The sequence below is a fragment of the Polyodon spathula genome, chromosome 6, assembly GCF_017654505.1.
Source record: "Polyodon spathula isolate WHYD16114869_AA chromosome 6, ASM1765450v1, whole genome shotgun sequence".
Lineage (NCBI taxonomy): Eukaryota > Metazoa > Chordata > Actinopteri > Acipenseriformes > Polyodontidae > Polyodon > Polyodon spathula.
In genome coordinates, this window is record NC_054539.1 from 15,731,578 (window position 1) to 15,753,182 (window position 21,605).

Consider the following 21,605-nt stretch of genomic DNA (forward strand, 5'->3'; position numbering starts at 1 on the left):
TAGAATGGATGGAGTTCAGCCAGTATGCTATAGTTCAGATTGAAGAAAAAGTTATATTTTAACTGTGCAGCAACATTTAAAGGCTGGCTGTACACAGTGGTAAAAAGATATATATATATACATGGCCGGATGAGATCCTCTCAATAGTACTCAAAGAAGTGAAAGAAGTTATTTACAAACCGCTAACCAAGATCATGCAACAGTCTCTTGACACAGGGGTTGTACCAACAGACTGGAGAAATGCAAACATAATACCGATCCACAGAAAGGGAAACAAAACCGAACCAGGTAACTACAGACCAATAAGCCTGACTTACGGAAACTATAAAAAGATCCAAATTGGAAAATTAATTTTATGGTAACAGTATCCTGGGAAACAGTCGGCATGGTTGTAGGAAAGGGATATTGTGTCTAACTAACCTGCTTGATTTTTTTGAGGATGTAACATCATCAATGGATAACTGCAAAGCATATGACATGGTTTATTTAGATTTCCAGAAAGCTTTTGACAAAATCCTGCATAAAAGATTAATTCTCAAACTGAGCGCAGTAGGGATTCAAGGAAATGCATGTACATGGATTAGGGAATGGTTAGCAAGGTAACCAGTGGTGTACCACAGGGATCAGTATTAGGTCCTCTGCTATTCCGAATCTACATTAATAATTTAGATTCTGATATAGTAAGCAAACTTGATAAATTTGCACAACACACAAAAATAGGAGGAGTGGCAAACACTGACGCAGCAGCAAAGGTCATCCAAAATGATCTAGACAGCATTCAGCACTGGGCAGACGCATTGCAAATGACATTTAATAAAGAAAAGTGTAAGATACTGCATGCAGGCAATAAAAATGTGCATTATGAATACCATATGGGAGATACTGAAGTTGAAGAAGGAATCTATGAAAAAGACCTAGGAGTTTATGTTGATTCAGAAATGTCTTCATCTAGACAATGTGGGGAAGCTATACAAAAGTCCAGTATGATCGGACATATAGTGAAAAGTGTTGAATTTAAATCAAGGGAAGTAATGTTAAAACTTTACAATGCATTAGTAAGACCTCATGTAGATACTGTGTTCAGTTCTGGTCACCTCGCTATAAAAAGGATTTTGCTGCTGTAGAAAGAGCAAGCAGACTTATTCCGGGTCTGAAAGGCATGTCATATGCAGACAGGCTAAAAGAATTGAATCTATTCAGTCTTGAACAAAGACCTGATTCAAGCATTCAACATTTTAAAAGGTATCGACAATGTTGAAACAAGGGACTTTTTCAATGTGAAAAAAGAAACAAGTGGAGATTAGATAAAGGGGCATTCAGAACAGAAAATATCAGAATTGTGAGGGTCTGGAACCAACTCCTCAGTAATGTTGTTGAAGCTGACACCCTGGGATCCTTCAAGCTGCTGCTTGATGAGATCCTGGGATCAATAAGCTACTAACAACCAAACGAGCAAATGGCCAAATGGCTTCCTCTCGTTTTGTAAACTTTCTTCTGTTCTTAAAATCTGTTAAGAGTTGTTTAGGCATCTACTTTATGGGGGGGGGGGGGGGGGGGGGTGTGAAGTGACTACTAAAACAGTACCCTGTGCTTTTTTTTTTTTTTTTTTTTTTTTTTTTGAGATACAAACTACTGTATGACTTATCCGTGACAAAATCAGACAGTTATTTTTTTTGTTTGTTTTTGGGGAATGAAAATGTCAGTCCTTTTATGGTTCACTGGCAGCCTTAGAGGTGAGTGATGCAAAATGGTGTATTTTAGGACATTTACAGGAGCTGCATGTTCATTTATTATAGTAAAAAAAAAAAAAGACAAATAACAATCAAAAGACATGCTGCAGAAACTGGTTGTCAGTTTGCTTTTCTCTAGCCTATCATTTAGTTCATATTTGAGACACAGTCTTCCTGGAGCAAGATCATAAAGGCCTGGTCACACGGGCGACATTTGTCGACGGCAACAAAGGGGTGTTAGACGTTGTCGGGTTGTCGCCTCGTATGACCACCCTGGGCAACGCCCCGGCGACATGTCTCCCATTTTAAATGAATTTGCTGTGTATGCAGTTATGGATGATAATTTGTGTCAAAATTTAAAAATAAATGCATAAATAATAGATTTATTTTGTATTTATATATTTATTTTGTTATTTCGTTTTTTATTTATTTATTTTATTATGTATTTATTTAGTTTGTAATAATGTAATCAGTAAATTTTTATATCGTGGTCTTCCTTCACATCATGTTTATGACTTGTGACAAAACCAAAAACAGTTATGATTGGTTTGCACTTCACATTGTTGCCAGCTTGTGAACCTCAGGCTTATCTCCTGTGGGACCTCCTCAAACTGCAAGGCAACATGCAGGCCACAAATGTGTTCCCCTTGTTGCTGTTGACAAAAGTTGCCCATGTGACCGGTCCTTTTGATTTTCAAATAGATACATTCTGTAATGTATTATGGCAACCCAAAAGTTATTTGGCAGGCAGATCCATGCAAGTTGATACACTTTCAGAATGATTCAGAATTTCCAGAAACAGCAACATCTTTACAGTGGAAATATTTTCATAACAGTAAAAGATAAACCTGATGCATTCTGATTGACTAGCATAGACTTTTCTAAAACTGTTGTAGTGTACCTTTGCTCAGAGAAACTAGTCTAAGGTGTATTTCCTTCATCCTTTTGTGTTAGGACTAGTTGGCAATGCTTGAATTCAAGCTTTGGGGGAATTCTCCTAAAAAGGACTTTTGCAAATCTTCAAAAGTACATATTTTACTGGCCGATATACAGGATATATGTATAGTAATGAGGATTATTAACCACAATAGGCTTATTTTTAGTCCAGTCTTGAATCAACTTTTTAAAAAGGAAGAACATTCATTTAGTTCAGCTAAAGAAAAAAATTGAAACAAACAACTTGATAGCTATGAGAAGGTCACATACTGTATACTGTAGAAATAACAAAACATTACAAAGCCACTGCTGAAATGCGCTGAGACCTTTTTTTCTGATAACATTGTGGATACACCACTGGGTTACAAAAGTTGGCTTACAATAAAGCAAAACACAGAATAGCCCGAATGCTCAGCACCACTGTTACAGTGATTAATTACAGTGGTGTAATGAGCTGCTCTTGTTTAGTGCCAATCGCTTATTCTGACTCCAAACTCCTGGCTGGATCTCTGCATCTTTCCTTTGTTTGAAGGCATTTTTATGCTGCTTTAAACTGCATGAATTGGATGTCTGGATCCTTGGTAATACACAGACTCTGTTTTCCTTTGATGTTGGTTGCTAGGAGCCATCGTCGGAGTGACCTTTCCAGCATCTCCTTTTCAGCAATTGTCATTCTGCAAACGATGTGTCCATCTCAAACCCAGTTGCTTGTCCGTACAGCTGTGGCCAAAAGTTTTGCATCACCTAGAAAAAAAAAACAAAAAAACAATATCAATTGAGCCATTTTATTTAACATCATGTAATCAAGGAAACTTCAAAATGATATTGCAGAAGTCTACTGAAAGCCATGTAGCAGTACAGTATTTCATGTTAGATTTTGAAATGTTAAATTTTTCTATTATGTCAGTTTTTGTGAAGTATATTTAATTCAATATGTTAATGTAACATTGTTCAGCAGGTTTGATTTGAATATGAAAGATTAATTTTATAGAGTAATGCAAAATCTTTGGTCATACACTTTTGCTTCTACTTAATTTACAGTTAATTACAGTAACGAACCAGGACCAATATGGTTAAAAATCAAGGACATTTTAAAGTTTATTAAATCGTTCCTTAAAAAGCATTGTTGAATATTCCTGTCAAAATGGGATCTCTTCCAAAACATGTAATTTTGCTATTGTAGTAAAGTATAACCATGCCTTTTAAACACTGCAGATGTTCTTTAAAAGACACTGACTTGCAGTGAGTAACACTAGCCAGGTTTATTGTCCAGGAGTATAGCTTAAGCCCACCCTGTATGAACCATCCATTTCATAATGGATTAGAGTGTGGGTGAAGCATAAAATGTGAGAGTGGAGCTCAGGTATGCCATTTATCTGTAACACTAGGAGCTAGAACCTGAGCACTTAAATAAATAAATGACAAACAAAACAAAAAAAACAACTTGAGTAATGATGAGGGGACTTTTGAAACTGCTCATATGTTAATATCAAAATAGTTTACTGCCTTAAAAGGAGAGGTAACCAATGACTTAGTGTTACTAAACAGGCTGTATGGTTTAAAACACCACACATTACTTTCCTTTGTGCTTTGTTGTACGTGTTCCTGCAATGTATTTTTCAACATAATTCTTATTGTTTTGTTTTTTTATTAATATAGCTGGTCATGAATCAGTTTTTACCACCTACTGTGTTTTGCGTCGGGTCTTCACATCGGCAGCACGAATCCAACCTGGTCATTCAGAAACATTTCATTGGTTCCTGAATTTTGATTGGTTCATCTGTGTTGCTTAGCATGTTGAGTTCTCGCTTAAGGTTTTATTACTGATTGATATTCCACCCTAACACACCAAAATAATTGATTGATTTGTTTAAATATTGCCATGTATAGGGAAAAGTAATGAGTTTTGTTTCAAACCATACAGTCTGTTCAGTAACACCTTAAGTCATTGGTTACCTCTCCTTTTTAAGGGAGTAAACTATTGTTTATGTGGTAAATATATTATTTCATAGTGATTTTACTCACAAATGTCAACTTGTTACAATATATCTTAAAACACGCTTAAAAAAAAAAAAAAAAAAAAGACTTTATAACCTTATGGCTCTCTAATAAAACATCAATAAGTTTGCTGTACGATGTTTAGGTACCCCAGGATGAACCAACACATGATTGAAAGTTTCTTTTGTCATTTGCAGGTGCAGCTTGGGCAGGTGGATGTTAAGTGTCCGATCCCAGAGTGCAGTGCGCACCTGGAGGAGAGCATGGTGGTGGCTCACCTCCCTAATGAGGAGGTGGTGAAGTACAAGTACTTCCTGGAGCTGAGCAGGGTGGGCTCCAGCACCAAGCCCTGTCCACAGTGCCAGCACTTCACCACCTTCAAGAAGATAGGCAATGTTGACAGCCCTAGCAAAGCTGAAAACAAGTACAAGGTAAGCACATTTTCTCTAACAGTACAGTGCTGTACATGTATTTCTGTGAGCTGCTAGCTCTGGGCCATATGGACAGTGTATCATCACTGAACTAACAGAGGACTGTCTAGAAACTGACAGGGCTGTATTTTTGATTTGTAGCTAGTTCCTTCAAAGAAACTATTTAATGGTGATTTATTTCTTAATCTTGTTTAATAGAGGAGGTAAATATTTTTATTATAATAGTAATAACATGGGGGACCATGTTGACTTATGCCTACTGTAGTGGACTAATTAAGCAATACGTCACAACAGATTGTGAATTGCTGTGAACTTGTGATTAATAACAATTTAAAAAACATTTTTTTCACTCATTCCAGCCAGGTCTCAGCTTTCACCAGTTGGCTACGTTACGGTTTGGAAATGGCCTTGCTGCTGCCTAAAAGAATAAAAAAAACTGTGAAAAATAGATTTAAATATATTTTCCACACCTTAAAGCGACTGTAATGAGTTTCTGTCGCGGTAATATGGTCTGTGAAGTATACTGTGTATGAAGTACAACCTACTTGTGCTGGGATGAATACTCAATCAAACACATATTTGAAAGAACATTTGAAGATTATTAATTTTCATTTTAAAAGATATGTAAAAAATAATAAAAAAAAAACATAAGAAACCAGTAAGATACTTTGACTAAAAACCGTTAGCAATATTTGAAAGAAACTTTGAAAATGAAAATGTTATGTTCCTGCTAGAAACACCTAAAAAGACTGGGGTTTCAACTTCGCTGTACTTTTTTAAAAAAAATAACAATAATTCTACATATAATGTACTTTACTGACTATGAAAAAAGTGTTATTGAAATTGTCCTAAACATCTTGAGGGTGAGTGGTACACTTTCATATAGTGATGTTTTAATCGAAATGTGGGCATACTGTATAATATATTTCGCTAATGAATCCTTTTTTTTTATATATATATATATAGTTAACAGCTGTATCTATATTTTGCAAATGAATTCTTAGTACGATCTAGGTTTGTGTTTCTAATTGAAAATGCATGCTTCTGTTTTAGATCCTATGTGAAGTGTGCCAACTTGTATGGTGTTTTAAGTGTCACTCGCCTTGGCATGAAGGTCTGAACTGTAGAGACTACAAGAAGGGAGACAAGTTGCTGCGCCACTGGGCCAGCGAAATTGAACATGGACAGAGGAATGCCCAGAAATGTCCCAGGTGCAAGGTGGGTAGCAAAAGAAAAGAGATCATAGATGAGACCATTAAAATTGATGTTTTGAATTAATGTTCTCTGCTTGTGATCATGCTGTAGTTTACTCCTTATGTGTATGTGTATGTGGATGGATAAATCTTTGTTTATTTATTTATTTTGCCACTTGATGTACCTATTGGAGTTGTATACAAGTCAAGCGGTATGAACGAATCTATGAAATCAACAGAGTGCTAAAAATAGCAACTGTTTCATGCTTTCTTGAAAAGGAAATAGTGTTTATTGAAGGTCCAGTCCTAGAATGGATTTTTGTTATTTATGTAGTTTGGGAATCTGGGTTAAATGCTGACTGTAAGCATCGGGGTTGTTGATCATGTTGTTTAAATGCATCCAGTGGTGCATCTGTAACAAAAAAATAATTGTGTAAGTCATACATTTCCCAACAAAGGTAATTTCCTGCATATTGTGAGCATTTTGTGATGTAGTTTTACCAACAAAGCTGCTTTATGACTAGAAGAACACACCTTTCAATGTGGTATTTCATGAGATATACCATGTTATTTGAATTGGGTATTTCCCTGGTCATGATTATATTCTACATAAACTGAAGAGTTGTACATAGAGGCAGTTAAAGAAGAAGAATAAAAGGTCTCTTACTATGTGACATATTAGTATAAATATGCAGAAAGACTGAAAAATGCCACTGAACTGTTTCTAAAGGCTCTGCAAGGTTGAATGTTCACAAACCTTACATTAATTGAGCCATTTTTCCATAATTAATTAATCTGAAAAGCTACAAACGGTTCTATCACATTAATTAAACTTGGTACTTGTATTTTTGTTTTCATTTAATTTAAATATTATAAAACATTATAGAATTACAGAATGTAACCCACATAAACGATCATTTACAACCATAATAAGTAGGGGTCTACTTAAATTGCGGAGAATTTACATATTTTACCCGGGTAGGTTACGGAATAAAATTAGTATTTCGCTGATATTTCGCAGACTTATTTAAACATGAAATAAATCACAGTAGATAATATTTCAGAGCACTATAAAAGCCTAAAAATAGTGGTACTTGCTTCCTTACTAAAACAGAGTGCTGTCATTTGTTAAAGGCAAGCATGTAACATCCCCCAGCAGTTACTGTTGACATTCCCTGTCTCTGTGGTGTGAAGACTTGCCCATATATTGAGACTGCATGTTCTGAATCCATTGAATTGGTTGGAAGCTTTGCCAAGTTATACAGATGTGGAAATCGCTTAGAAACAGCCCCAAAACTCGGTTACCCAAGATCATCTGGCATTCTTTAATAAAGGCAATATATGCAGCACGTTCGTTGTCATGTTGTTTGTCCCATCCAGGAATTTATTTTATTAGTATCGAGTCAACAGAAAGAAAACGTGCCTATTCTTGACACAATCCTCAGCCGAAATATACTTTGCTTTCTTTGCTTTGTCTTAGATTTTTGGTATTTTACTGCCAATGCTTAAAACTAGATTTTGGCAACAAAATCAAAAGAACAGTGCAACACTAACTTTGCCACGCCTCCTACTGTACAGTACAGCCGGTCACAGAAAAGTCAGTACAGACGCACTGGTAGGCTGATTTAAACATCGTTGTCATGTGAACAGTAAAGTAAGTTAACCGGTTTGGAGTTTTTTTTTTTTTTTTAAATGTTACTTGTCTAAGGGTTTTTATTTTTATTTGCCTGAGTGCAAAGCACACAGGACGGTGAAGGGATAACAAAAAAAAAAAAGAAAACCTATCTGCAGAATTAATATACATAACTTGCGTTGTGTAATAGTTAATTTAAATTAGGTTTATTTCTTTTTTTCTCTCTGTATTTGTCGTTTATGCATTGACCTTAAAGAGGTGAATTTCGCGGTGACCCCTCAATGTCCCGATTTTCCACAAAATTGCTAATAATAATGGTTCTTCATTTAAATTTTTATTTACCAATTTTTCATGGCATTTTACCTTGCTTAAACATCCAAATAATCAATTATTCAAAGCTGACACCTTTCAGATAGAGGCCTATTCTGTTAAAATTTAACTTTCTAATCTTCTACAATATGCTTCTCAGATCCATATCCAGAGGACGGAAGGCTGTGATCACATGACCTGTTCCCAGTGTAACACTAACTTCTGTTACCGTTGTGGAGAGAGATACCGCCAACTTCGCTTCTTTGGTGACCATACCTCAAACCTCAGTATTTTCGGCTGTAAATTCCGCTACCTCCCAGAGAAACCTCACCTGCGCAGATTAGTGCGTGGTTCTGTGTGTGGTAAGTAGGCTTCTTTTCATTGCACTTTACATTGAAGTTTGTACCGTTCTGTTCTGACCAACTCCCTCAATAAACACATTAAAAAAAAAACAAGCATTGCTGCATGTATATTGCTGACATGTCGACCAGTGGAGACTCTTTAAAAATGTCAAGTAGGCTACCAAGCAACTTTAGTTTGCGTGGATTGAGACCTTAAAAGTTTGAACTCTTTAGCCCAGACATTTCCCTTTCACACTATACTGTAGTAGCTGTATGTGCAAAACAATAGCCGTGTTTGTGCTTCCTCTCAAGGTTATTTGATGTGCTGTAATTAAGCACCAGTCATATCTTAAATATTTAAACAGTTCGCTTTCCTATGCATTGGTGCATGTCATGTTCTACATCAGTGGTTAACACAGTAAAAGGAGCAGGGTTTTTAATTACAGGTCAGCACATGCTTGTTTGAATGATAAATTTTGCTAGAAATCTATTTGCTTTAACAATTTTATTTCTCCTGAATGTGAATATGCAATGGCTTTTGGCTTGGAGTGCATTGCAAGTCTCTAATACTATTGAATGATTTAGATGATTGTAAATTTCATAGAGAAAAACGTGAAAGGTCAACCTAACCGCAGAACTGTCGCTGCCATGTGACTCATTTACATAACAGGTATTTAGACAGTATTGTATGTCATAGTTACTCAATATACACAGCAGTTTTGTTAGTTCCTGTCAAACTGGTCTGTAGTCCGATGTAAAAGACATTGTTTTACATTTTTTTTTTGCACCATTTTTAGACCATTAACTAAAAACCGAATGTTTTTTTACTTTCTTTGATTATTTATTTATTTGTTTGGTGTTTAGTAACATGGTGAGACATTTCAAGAAAATAGACCTCTGTCTGAGGTGTCAGTTCATATGAACTGTAACCCAAACTTTCATGAGTAAACTATTGACTAGAACTTTGTACAATTGTTTACCATTACGCAAACCTCTGAGTGCACATATTCTGTAAATAGCTAAACTGTCTGTTTTTGTCAGTTTGTTTTTTTCTATTTTTGTGATTTTGTTTGACAGACGTTGAAAGTGTATGTCTTGGGTTTCTACAAGAAAGAGGACAGTATCCAGTATTCTATTTGCCAACACTGTCAATAAAGAAAGCTTCGCAGGGATCATAACAGCATAAACAATAACCTTTCCAATTCCATTTTTCATCCAGGTCTAGCAGTAGCAGAACGACGACTATTTGAGGTTACAATAGTCGAATAGAAAGAAAAGGAAAATAATGTCAGGTGCTCTATTAGTGAACGTGCTGTTTTGTAACATTTTGCTGTTTTTATTGTTCTAAAATGTAATTGTATATGCTAATGGATTGCAACTGCAAATGCACTTAAGTCCAACTGAAAGCACACCCTTTACAATGACTTCACAATCGTGTGACATGCAATTTGTTGACTAGCAGTTTCTGAGGTCGACTGGCCCTTTACTATTTGACTAGTTGACTATTCAGTGCTAACCCTAAACTGAAGTGTATAATATCAGGTTAGAGGACACTTAAGCATATACAAAACCTTCAAAACCTCTACCTGATTTGAGTTCAGGAAATTCAGACTTTTCGGTTTCCCAGATGGCCTGGTAGTTGTGGTTTCCCTCAAACATTGATATAATGAAGTGCCTATACTGTACTTTTCCAGTGCTTGTCAATTAAAATACCGACTACGCTTGGTATGCATTACTGTGACAACACCTGAACACTGCAGCATTGCCATTGTGTGTAAGTGCATGTACTGTACTGTATTGTTAAGTGTGTTTAAACCTTCATTAAAGAACAAAGAAAAATATATTCAGGTATTCAGGTTTTAATAGGGAAGATCTAAACAACATTTGTACACCCTTGGGGATTATGTGCATTGTCATGCTGCTGACGCTAGGAAAGTGTTCTCTAGTTAAATCTTGAGTATCCATTTTCTCATTTAGCTGCATTGGTCTCAGTTGTGCAGATCTTTTTTTGTTTGTTGTGTGTTTTTTTTTTTTTTTTTTTTTTTTTAAACCTGTGTTACAGTACAGCAAACATGGATTTTCATTTTAAAACAGACCTGTGTTACTACACTAAGCTCCTTGTTTGCTTGCCTTGCCTTCCAGGAAGTTTTTATTACTGTTTTACCTTTGTCATTTCACCACAGCAGTGTTGTATGGGTCAAATCATGTTACTGGCTGAAAGCATGTAAGCCAATAGGGGAAGCAGCCCCTATTGACTGACATGTTATTGACAGGAAAGAAACCACTGAAGGGGTGAGGACAAGCTCTAAAAGCATGGCTTGCAAACATAGTTTTGTGTAGTACCATGTATCATGTTTTAAAATTAAAATTTATTTTTTGCTAAAACAAGTGTTTCTTCCAAAATTGCACATTTTTAGATATATACAATAAAATCAATATGCATGTCAAAAAATAAAATATGGAGCCATTTTCATAGCCATAATTAGTTGTTTAATTAGAATTCTGTTTTTGTTTGCTTGTTCTTGAAGAAAATGACAGTACTCTTATTTAAGGGAAAGTCAAATCAGTTCTTCTAATTGTCTGCACACTGCACCTGGATAGAATGAAACCCAAGGCCTAGTGTTGAGCCTAGGGTCACTGATGGAGCATAGGTTCAGACCAAGATCTCTTTGTCTGATTGGAGGCTTAGATTTAAGAATCAAAGCATCCAATCATGTCTGAGTCCTAAACCCACTGCAGAATGGTAACACTGTAGTACTAAAGCCAATACATCATGTAGCTACCATTCTTTAAAATCCAATGACAATTTGTTCTAATCATTTTTTATGTTGGTATTTCTTTTCCAGCAAGCAAAATCCTTATTGCTCCTCTTGTTCTAGTGCTGGTGCTGCTGTTTGGAACTGTAGCTCTTGTAATAGGTAAGCAGAATGCTAACTGGTTTTGTTTTACTTGAGCAAGACACACCTAACAATATGAAAATGAAATCTAGACTAAAATATTATTTGTGCATCAGAAAACTTACCTATAACTTGTATATACAACATTATAAATCATTATGAATACCATTGTAAATTAGCCACGTGTGGTTAAAACCATTTGGTTAAACTGGCAAACATAATTCAGAGCTCAGCCCCGAAGTAGAATGTGATCTCAAAAATATTTGTTAAATATTTCAAATTTCTCAATTGTATAGGTAGTTGTAATCATTACACATATATTTTTGTTAATATATACAACTGGATGGCTTAATACATACTGTACATTTAACCAGTTGTAAGGTAAGAATTGTAATTGTAAGAATGCAGTCAAAAAGGTTAGAGATGTCTCTCATGTCCAAAGATTGCTGAGGGGTTTGTTTGACACATTTGACTTTCCTTAAGTGCGTGCGATTTGTCCTTTTTGCCTGTAGTTTAAAGAAAAATGCTGTTACTTAATTTACTAAGCTTTTAACTGGAAAGAAAGAAAATCAAAGAGATGATGCTTTGATGTTGAGTAAAAAACATGAATCCTGAATCCACAGCTGAGCATTTGTTTTAATAAGTGTACAGTTGATGCTCAGAGGTTGTGTTTTTTTTTCAGTCAGCAGATGAGAACACACTTATTTATTGTATAATCATTTTACATAGAAAAAATCTAGTTTGTACTAGACTAGGCCAATTGGGAATACAAATCAAGGATTTCAAGGAAGTCCCAAGAAGCAAGTATGGATCATTTACTACTATAGCAAGACACAGTTTAGTCTATACAGAGCTTACTTGAGTTGACAGTAAAATTGGGAATAACATTATGTACAATTCCAGTGTATTTAAGTACCCCATAGAGGAGAGCTTTTGTGCTTGCCAGCCCATCACTACCGCCATTTCATCTAGACCTATCTTATTAACCATTTCAGATAGCCACCTAACATATAATTCCAAATGTAGGTCAAGTTCAAGATCAACAAAGCTGCTGCCACAACACTGTCAAAGATTCATTTCTAAGAGATGATTTGTGCTACTTCATGTTCGCAGGCATGTATAATGCCATTCCCCTTGCAATATGCTTTATTTCAGTTCAATGAAACACCTATTTCTAGTTTAACTGTTTATATATATATATATATATATATATATATATATATATATATATATATATATATTGTTTTTGTTTTATTTTTGAAATGTTTATCTCACCGAGTTCACTATACCTAAAAGCAAGTCAATTCCATTACTGTAGAGAAAGTTAACCACATTCAAATTTACGCCAACAAATAATTTCTACCTAATTATTAGCATATTCCAGTTTACAAAAAATCAAGAAAACTCTATAAAAGGGATATAATAATGTGTGTAGTCTGTGGAATGGTTATGATCCTATAGGTGTTAACTACTAGGAACTGGACGAGCATTGATAGGCCCAGTGGCCTCTCGTTTGTAACTTTTCTTATGTTCTTATATTTTTTTCTTGATGTCTTTAGAGGTTTGCAGTGTTGAAAAAGTTAAATTCCTGAAGCATGTGATTCACTTAATGTTTGTGTAACCACTTATAGGACACACTTGAGTATTCCTTATTCTCAGTTTGGCAAACATGTTGAACCAGATTCACTAAGCATAAGATTTGCACCAGGGTGTAATGGTGGCATGGTGGTTAGCACTGCTGCCTCACAGCTCCAGGGTCCTAGGTTCGATTCCAGCCTCTGAGTGGAGTTTGCATGTTCTCCCTGCGGGTTTTCTCCCAGTTTTCTTTAGCTTCCTCTAAAAATTGCCTCTTAATTGCGCTGTGATGGACTGGCGCCCCGTCCAGGGTGCAATCTCGCCTTGCGACCTGTGTCTGCCAGGTTAGGGTCCAGCTAACCGCAACCCTCTATAGGAAGAGCAGTTACAGGTAATGGATGGATGGATGGAAGATTTGCACCAATAGTTTAATAATTCAAGCATTGCGTTTGTAAGAGGTCCATACACAGTTAGTACTTTATAATATTTGCTTTTATATAGGTGGGATTTGAACCAGTGACCTTCTGGTTACAAGCCCTGGACTTTAACCATTGGACTACATTGCCTCCTATGTCAATTAATACTTGAAGAATGTGTCTAACACCCATGAAATGTGAAATCTGACCATAAAAAGCTTTGGCATAAGGGAATCTTACACTGTTGAACAATAAATGCTGACCTTAATGTGCCTCCCACACGCCTTGGAAAGAAAACTAAAAGTTAAATGATGTCCACTAGTTGGAACTACAGTCTAAAAGAATCAAGGTGTAGTAACACTTAAGGGACACTGTACCATGAAATGTAGGTCCCCAGTGCATATGCAATATCATAACAAATGATAATGCACAGGTTCATTGAAGACAGACAAGAGGTTCCTAAGTTATTTGTCTTGATAGCTCAAAGTATAAAATGGGTGGAGTTACAGTAGATGCCTGCTGAACCTCACTAGTCCAAACTGACCTATAATCCAAATCACACTGTATGAAACAAAGACCAGACAAGGCATTTTAGTATGGTATGGAATACGATCAATAAGAACAAATCAGTTATCTGAACAGGGTCCGGTTCCAACTGATCCACTGTATCTATTTGCAGTATGATTATTATGTTTAAGTGTGGTTGGAAAAGAGATAATAAATGCAGAAAAAACAAAACATGTAATACTTGCAATAATTGAAACATGGATGTATAGTAAGCAGCTGCAGGATGGATTATCATCCGTTATTACATTTTAATTGTAAAAGACACCAAAAAAAAAAAAAAGGTCTTATGTACATATTGAAGGTATTGTTTACAGTAGGCGAATCCCCATACAACAGTAAGGTCAGACAGCTGGGCCTGACTCTAAATAGGAATTAGCTGGAGATCACAGAATTTGTAGAGCCCACAGGCAAGTGTATATGGTGTTACAGAAGAGGAAAGGTGCTGTATATATTTGTATATACTGGACATTTTAATAGATTACTTGGAGATCATTTATGGCTTACTTACTGTCTTCTAACATACACAGATGTCACACTTTTTAACCAACTTAATACATATGTACATTCAGCGGTACTGAAGCAGAAATGTGGGGATGATTGTTCTTCATTTTTCAACTGAAAGTAGGCCGTCACTCAACTCTCATGCAAAGGCTTCAGTGTTTGAATGATCTTTTTTTTTTTCACTCCTCATTAGTAATAGCACTGGTTTCCATCACCCTAATCAATGTTTTTTTTTTTTTTTTTTCATGCTTTAATCGAAATATAAAGAAAAATTATAATCAAGTGACTTATCAGGTTTGATAGGGTTTTTTTTTGTAGGCAGTAGACCAGTAATAAATAGAGCAAGACAATTCAGTTCATTGCGCAGTGGAATCTGATAACTCAGAACAGACCAGATTAAAAACTCTGCCAGCTCTGTACCATAAAGCTCTACAAATGTGTCTGGTATAAAACCCATTTTTGTACGTATAAACCTTGAACCAAAAGCTGAATGCTCTGTCCACAGTTCTGCATTTGTTGCACTCTGGTCCACAAGTTGGTTTGAACTAACTCTTTTCAGGTTACCTCGTATGTATCGTTAAAAAGATTTGTTTTGTGCCATCAGTGTGGACTGTAATTGCATTGCATTGTAATCTACTACAGTTCTGTGTCATCGTGACTCTGCCTAATGATCTGAGATATAATAAACAATGGGCATTGTTCCTTTTGTTATATTTCACATGATAAATGGCCTGTGATACTTTGTTTTTAACTGTACAGGCTTGGAATTCTTTTATTGTGTGAGAGAGAGATTGCAATAACTAGGTTGCTTTATGTCCCACGAGGGTCCAGTTATGTTATAGTCCTGCAACATAACTGGAAGAAGATTATTGTGTTGTGATTTGAAGAAAAATAATTATGATAATTTAAATAGCGTTATTACCTTTGCAGCCATTGCCGATATACAAAAAATAAAAAAAATATTTACAGTAAACTAATTATTTTAAGCAAAACTTTAATATACAACATTCATGCTGTTCACAGTAAATCTATACATATACTCCCAGTGGGAAGGCTGGTCTTTCTTTTTTATTTATTTATTTATTTATTTTTTAACATTTTACAATGTTACATGTAATTTAACTTTCTGTTTTTGTCTTTTGACAGGTTTAATTGTCTTTCCTATCTACTACCTTTGTAAAAGACACCGAAAAAGGACTCATGGTAGCGGGAGATGGTTCTGCTGAGGAAAACAGGCCTTCGAAGGACACAATGTACTTGTTTAACAGAGAGCAATAGTATGTACCAAATACCCACCCAACACCGTTGAAATCAACTCTTGTCAGTTGTGGTCTCAAGAGTGCACTGCAGTGGAGTATAGCACCACTTCTCCTTCTGTTTACTAGACAAAGGCCATATATCTTTGTTAAATTCATTATTTCACTGTGTGTACATGGATACAGCCAGTCCCTTCAATTTCCACACCTCCCAATAAACAGGTTTGTTTGGGTTTTTTTTTGACAAATTCCCAGTCTTCCATACTTGGATACCAAGAATGCACAACTCTGTGCTTTTACCACTCGTTCCATTCAGAAAATCTACTTCAACAATTTTAATACTGCTGATGTTGGTGGTTACAAGAGGTTTGCGGGCCCCAGGGCTTTGCCCAAGGCGTGTATTTTATATACAGTACAGGGTGGTTATATATCAAATATTACTTATTGACTAAACAGCAATGATGGAGAAAAGTAATTGGTCACACAGCACGGAAATCTGGTAGATGTTGTCTCGTAATGTTTGGGTGACAATGGAAGTATAGCATGTGGCATCTCCACCTACCATATTTCAGTGCCCTTTGACCAAGAGGTCACTACATGCACTGTCTTCCTTTGAGTTCTTTGTCGGGTTCACTCAATTCAAATCTATATGAAACAGTAACAAATAAAACTTTTATTGTATGAGTGATGCTGATATTTAGCAAAGTTTTTTTTTTTTTAAATTGTATTTATTCCTCCTCTTGAGACAAATGCGAAACTGTTTGTTGTTGACTTTTACTTCATGACAAGATAGGAATATACACAAATTGAAAGCTTAGATGAGAAGGACTTGATGACTGTGTACACTAGTCTTAGAAAGAGCTGTACGTTTTAATTTGCAGTTTGGCTTCCTGACTTTAACACCTGCGTAGCAGATACGTTCTTTAAATTATCTCCTACATAGGCGGTAATTTGCATTAGGACGCTGCTGTAGGGATGCACCGATTTCGGATACTTTTTTTCCCAAATGAATAATACAATTGCGATTTATCAGTGCAGCCAGAAACCTGAGATAGAATTACAGTCTTATGTGCACAGTTTTGGTATATATTATGTCATAACATGGTGACGTAGCAGACAGAAATTGTAGAACCGGCAGTGTTTCTTTTTAACGATTTAAAGTGTTGAGAATAACCTTGGAAAACTGATTTATTAGAATTTTTAAACAACTCATTTTAAACCTCAGTATTTTAATTTTTTTTACTTATGTTTGTTGGGAGGAGCAGAGGGTGATGTGCAGGAAAATTATATGAATTATTACTACGAATTGGAATAGAAAATTCACTTGACATTTTTGGTGCCAATGTACTGGTGTCAGAGTTTGTTTTTAAAAATGAAGGTTAGCAGTTTTATTATCAATCATATTATACACAGGCACTCTCACACCAGCACCTAATCTTATTATACATGGTTCTTGCACCACCACCATGTACAATAAACACTGAAGTTTATAGGAAAGGTATCATTCACAATGTATTATTATTATTATTATTATTATTATTATTATTATTATTATTATTAAAGTAAAACTCAAATTACAGATTATGTTATTTTATTAATAATCGCCACCGATTCTGATCCGATGATCAGTGCATCCCTATACATCCCAAATTTGATTTGCATTATATGGCTGTACTATATGTAAGTCTGAGAGGAAAATGCCAATTAAAAAAAAAGAAAGTAATTGGTGAAAGCTGCTGACAGACTGTGTTTTTTTTTTTATTGTTTGTTTGTTTTTTTTTTTAAGTCAAACTGTACTTTTCCACACATTGATTAAACAATCAGAAATGTTTTAAAAGTTGTTTTTCCTCCACTGGTGTAGAAAAACTTGTATTTTAACAAGAGGTATTTAGCAAGTGTCAGTGTGTCATTGTTCGGCACACCTGCTGCACTATGTACTGTATGTGGCATTGAGTAGTTGTTGATCCTGAAATACAGGTTAGTAATGTGGGAATTATAGGGCATACTATTTTAACAGCAGGAGCAGATTTCAGCCCCCCTATTCTAATGTTTATTTCAGTAAGATCATCATGTCCTTTTGAAAAATGGTCAACCTATGGTCCTTAAATGCTTATCTTGAGAAGCCATTGCCTTTACCTGTCCTTTTTGAAGTCACCCAAGTCTCCATCTCTAAAGAGAGAGAATTCGGGGTGGGAATTGGGGGGGGGTGGGGTACCCATATATATATATATATAATATAACACACACACCACACCTGTGTGGGAATAATATGTATACATATTAAAATTGTACCTTTCACATGAGGAAAATGACTCCTTTTCTGACAAAGGAAAACTTGAGAAATGTGTTTGTCTAGTTTTCAAAAGTTGAAATAATTTTATTATTAAACCTCTCTGTTGTTTGTTTAGTCTCAGAAGTAAGGAACAACCTATAAACGATGTAAGAGTGCAAAACTGACTTTTACATATTTACAGAATTTCATTGGCAGAATTCCCCAATTCAGAAAGGAGACATCCACAAGATTTGAAATGAGCAATTCTTTATTGCATTGACAAAAATCCTTTAGTAGTTTTCAATATCATGGACAATTTATTGGCGTGTGGTTGGAAAGTCTAAAATTACTCTTTGTTGATCTGGAGAGAAAACAAACAACAAAAAGTTCCTTTTATATCCTAATCCCAAATGCTTCCAAGTGACTGGATACATACTACTATGATTACCTACACAAACATAGCTATCCCCATGTCACAAAAACATTTCTAAAATATTTGTCTGAGTTTTTCGTAACAGATAGTCAAAACAGTGTGCAAAGAAGTGACTAAGGCCTCTGGATTCACTGAGAAGAACACTGAGTCACAGAACATACTTTTCATTCAACTTTATAGGCTTAAAATACTTTATTCTTTTGTGTTAAATTAAACGAGTTTCGTAGTCCAAAGCACCACACTGCTAATCTTGTAAAAACTGAATATGCTTGGAGACTGAATATCGTTTCACCTGATTCAGCCAAATTGGACTTAAGTAGACAAGTAAGCAATAGCAATAGAAACATGTAACACAGTGGTAACCATCAAAACCAAAGAGTATCTTGTTTTCTGCAGCAGTGCACAAGAATCAACACTAAAACTGTAAATACATAAGTCTGTTTCACATGTGTAGTATTTGAGTTAGTTCATTTATGTGGATTATGATCTAGTGCACTTTTATTTGGGGAAAGCATCATTTTAACTGTAATTTGTTGTCTAGAAGTAGAATAACCTAGTTTGAATAGAGACCTTGGAAAAACAATGTGATATAACAGGTGAATAATGAACTGCTTTCTAAAACTCTCACCATTAATTACATATTTTAAAAGGGGCATCATGTATTGAAATCACCCACGATTGAAAGACGATCGGTCTGCATGGATCACATTTTCCTTGCAGGTTCAAGCAGAGAAAAGCAAAGTAACATTAATTTACATAAGATATCTTTTTTTAGGATGTTGGTGTTTTAGTTGTGCCTATACAGTGGCTCTCAAAAGTATTCACCTCCCCCCTTGGACTTTTCCACATTTTATTGTGTTACAACATGGAATCAAAATGGATTTAATTAGGAGTTTTTGCCACTGATAAACACAAAAAAGTCCATAATGTTAAAATGAAAAATAAAATCTACAAATTGTTATAAATTAATTACAAATATAAAACAGAAAGTAATTGATTGCATAAGTATTCACCCCCTTTGCTATGACACACCTAAATAAGCTCTGGTGCAACCAACTGTCTTTAGAAGTCACGTAATTAGTTGAATGGAGTCCACCTGTGTGCAATTAAGGTGTTTCACATGATTTCAGGTTAACTACACCTGTCTCTGGGAGGTCCCACAGTTGGTTAGTACATTTCCTAACAAAAACTACATCATGAAGACGAAGGAACATTCAAAGCAAATCTAGAATAAGGTTCTTCAAAAGCACCAATCAGGGGTAGGATATAAGAACATTTCCAAGGCATTGAATATACCCTGGAGCACAGTACAGTCCCTTATTAAGAAATGGAGAGAATATGGCACAACTGTGAATCTGTCTAGAACAGGCCACCCTCATAAACTGAGTATCCAGGCAAGAAGGGCACTAGTCAGGGAGGCCACCAAGAGGCCTATGGCAACTCTAAAGGAGTTACAGTCTTCCGCCGCTGAGCTGGGAGAATCTGTGCTTATGGCAATAATAGCATGGGTGCTTCACAAAACTGGCCTTTATGGGAGAGTGGCATAAAGAAAGCCATTGTTGAAAAAAACTCACATCAGATCTCGGCTAGAGTCTGCAAGAAGGCATGTGGGAGACTCTGAGACCAAGTGGAAGAAAATTCTAAGGTCTGATGACACCAAAATAGAGCTTTTTGGCCTCAACGCTAAGCACTATGTTTGGCACAAGCCTAACACCACACATCATCCTGAGAACACCATCCTTACCACGAAGCATGGTGGTGGCAGCATCATGCTATGGGGATGCTTCTCTGCGTCAGGGCCTGGAAAGCTCGTGAAGATAGAGGACAAAATGGATGCAGCAAAGTATAGAGAAATCCTGGAGGAAAACCTGCTGAAGTCTGCAAGAAACCTGGGACTTGGGAGAAAATTCATCTTCCAGCAGGACAATGACCTCAAACATACAGCTAAAGCCACACTGGAGTTGCTCAAAAACAAAAAGGTAAATGTCCTGGAGTGTCCCAGTCAAAGCCCAGACATCAATCCAATTGAGAATATGTGGAAAGAGTTAAATTGCTGTTCACCAAAGGTCCCCATCCAATTTGACGGAGCTTGAGCAATTTTGCAAAGAAGAATGGGCAAAAATTGCAGTGTCCAGATGTGCAAAGCTGGTAGAGACTTATCCAAAGACTCATGACTGTAATTGCTGCCAAAGGTGCCTCTACCAAATATTGACTCAAGGGGTGAATACTTCTGCAATCAATTATTTTCTGTTTTATATTTGTAATTAATTTAGAACAATTTGTAGATTTTATTTTTCACTTTGACATTATGGACTTTTTTTGTGTTGATCAAAAACTCCTAATTAAATCAATTTTGATTCCATGTTGTAACACAATAAAATGTGGAAAAGTCCAAGGGGGTGAATACTTTTGAGAGCCACTGTATGCAAGTGGCAGTAACTGACATGCTCTTCATATACAGATACACTGCTTGCATTTACTGTACTTACAGCTAACTTCTACCCTTCTTCGCATTTTAGCTTAAGTGTTTATTGACATCAGGATGGTGTGGGTTTTAAAATGGCTGAAGTGTTACTGTAGCGTCAACACTTTTACATTGCACCCTATTGGTTTTTAGCAATGACATTGTGTCTGTACCAAGAAGGCTCCTTCAAAGGGTGACACTGAAGAACTGTTCCAACTCTCTTGCATATCTGTAAGTATTTATTTATTTTTTTACACATGGTGTTTAAATCAGTTTTAGTACTTTATTGAAAAGAACTGTTTACAGCACTTACAGATCATCCCATGCCAACTCAACCAGTTCTGTTGCCTGTTCATCTGAGATTTTCCTCGAAAAATTCACTTGGGGGTTTTCAGACACACAAATTTTTTTTTAATTTCCCCTTCGACCTGTAACCTTGCAAATGTCAACCTAAAGAGAGAAAGGGACCTTGACCAGAAGAATCACAAAGGGTGCAATTTAGATGCTACTATCATGTTTAGCACCTTGCTCTACTCGTATTGAATAGGGCTTTTCAGAAAAACAAAATACTAGGAGCACCCTACTCACTTCTGACAAATTTTCAAGACGAGAGGTAACTGACAAGTTTTATTCTAACTTCAGCCTAACCCTTT

At 35.9% G+C, this 21,605-nt stretch overlaps 1 protein-coding gene across 2 annotated transcripts in view; it reads left to right on the top strand.

Annotated features, from left to right (window-relative positions):
- Nucleotides 1-17,567, top strand: part of LOC121316907 (probable E3 ubiquitin-protein ligase RNF217) — a 31,904-nt gene extending 14,337 nt beyond the window's left edge. The window contains exons 2-6 of one of the 2 annotated variants that reach the window (XM_041252251.1): nt 4,862-5,095; nt 6,149-6,313; nt 8,391-8,592; nt 11,418-11,489; nt 15,674-17,567. In XM_041252251.1, the coding sequence (XP_041108185.1) occupies nt 4,862-5,095; nt 6,149-6,313; nt 8,391-8,592; nt 11,418-11,489; nt 15,674-15,753 (753 nt within the window). In that variant the 3' untranslated portion in view covers nt 15,754-17,567. The remainder of the gene's footprint in view (nt 1-4,861; nt 5,096-6,148; nt 6,314-8,390; nt 8,593-11,417; nt 11,490-15,673) is intronic. The other variant, XM_041252252.1, reaches the window with a different exon arrangement.
- Nucleotides 17,568-21,605: the final 4,038 nt, after the last annotated feature.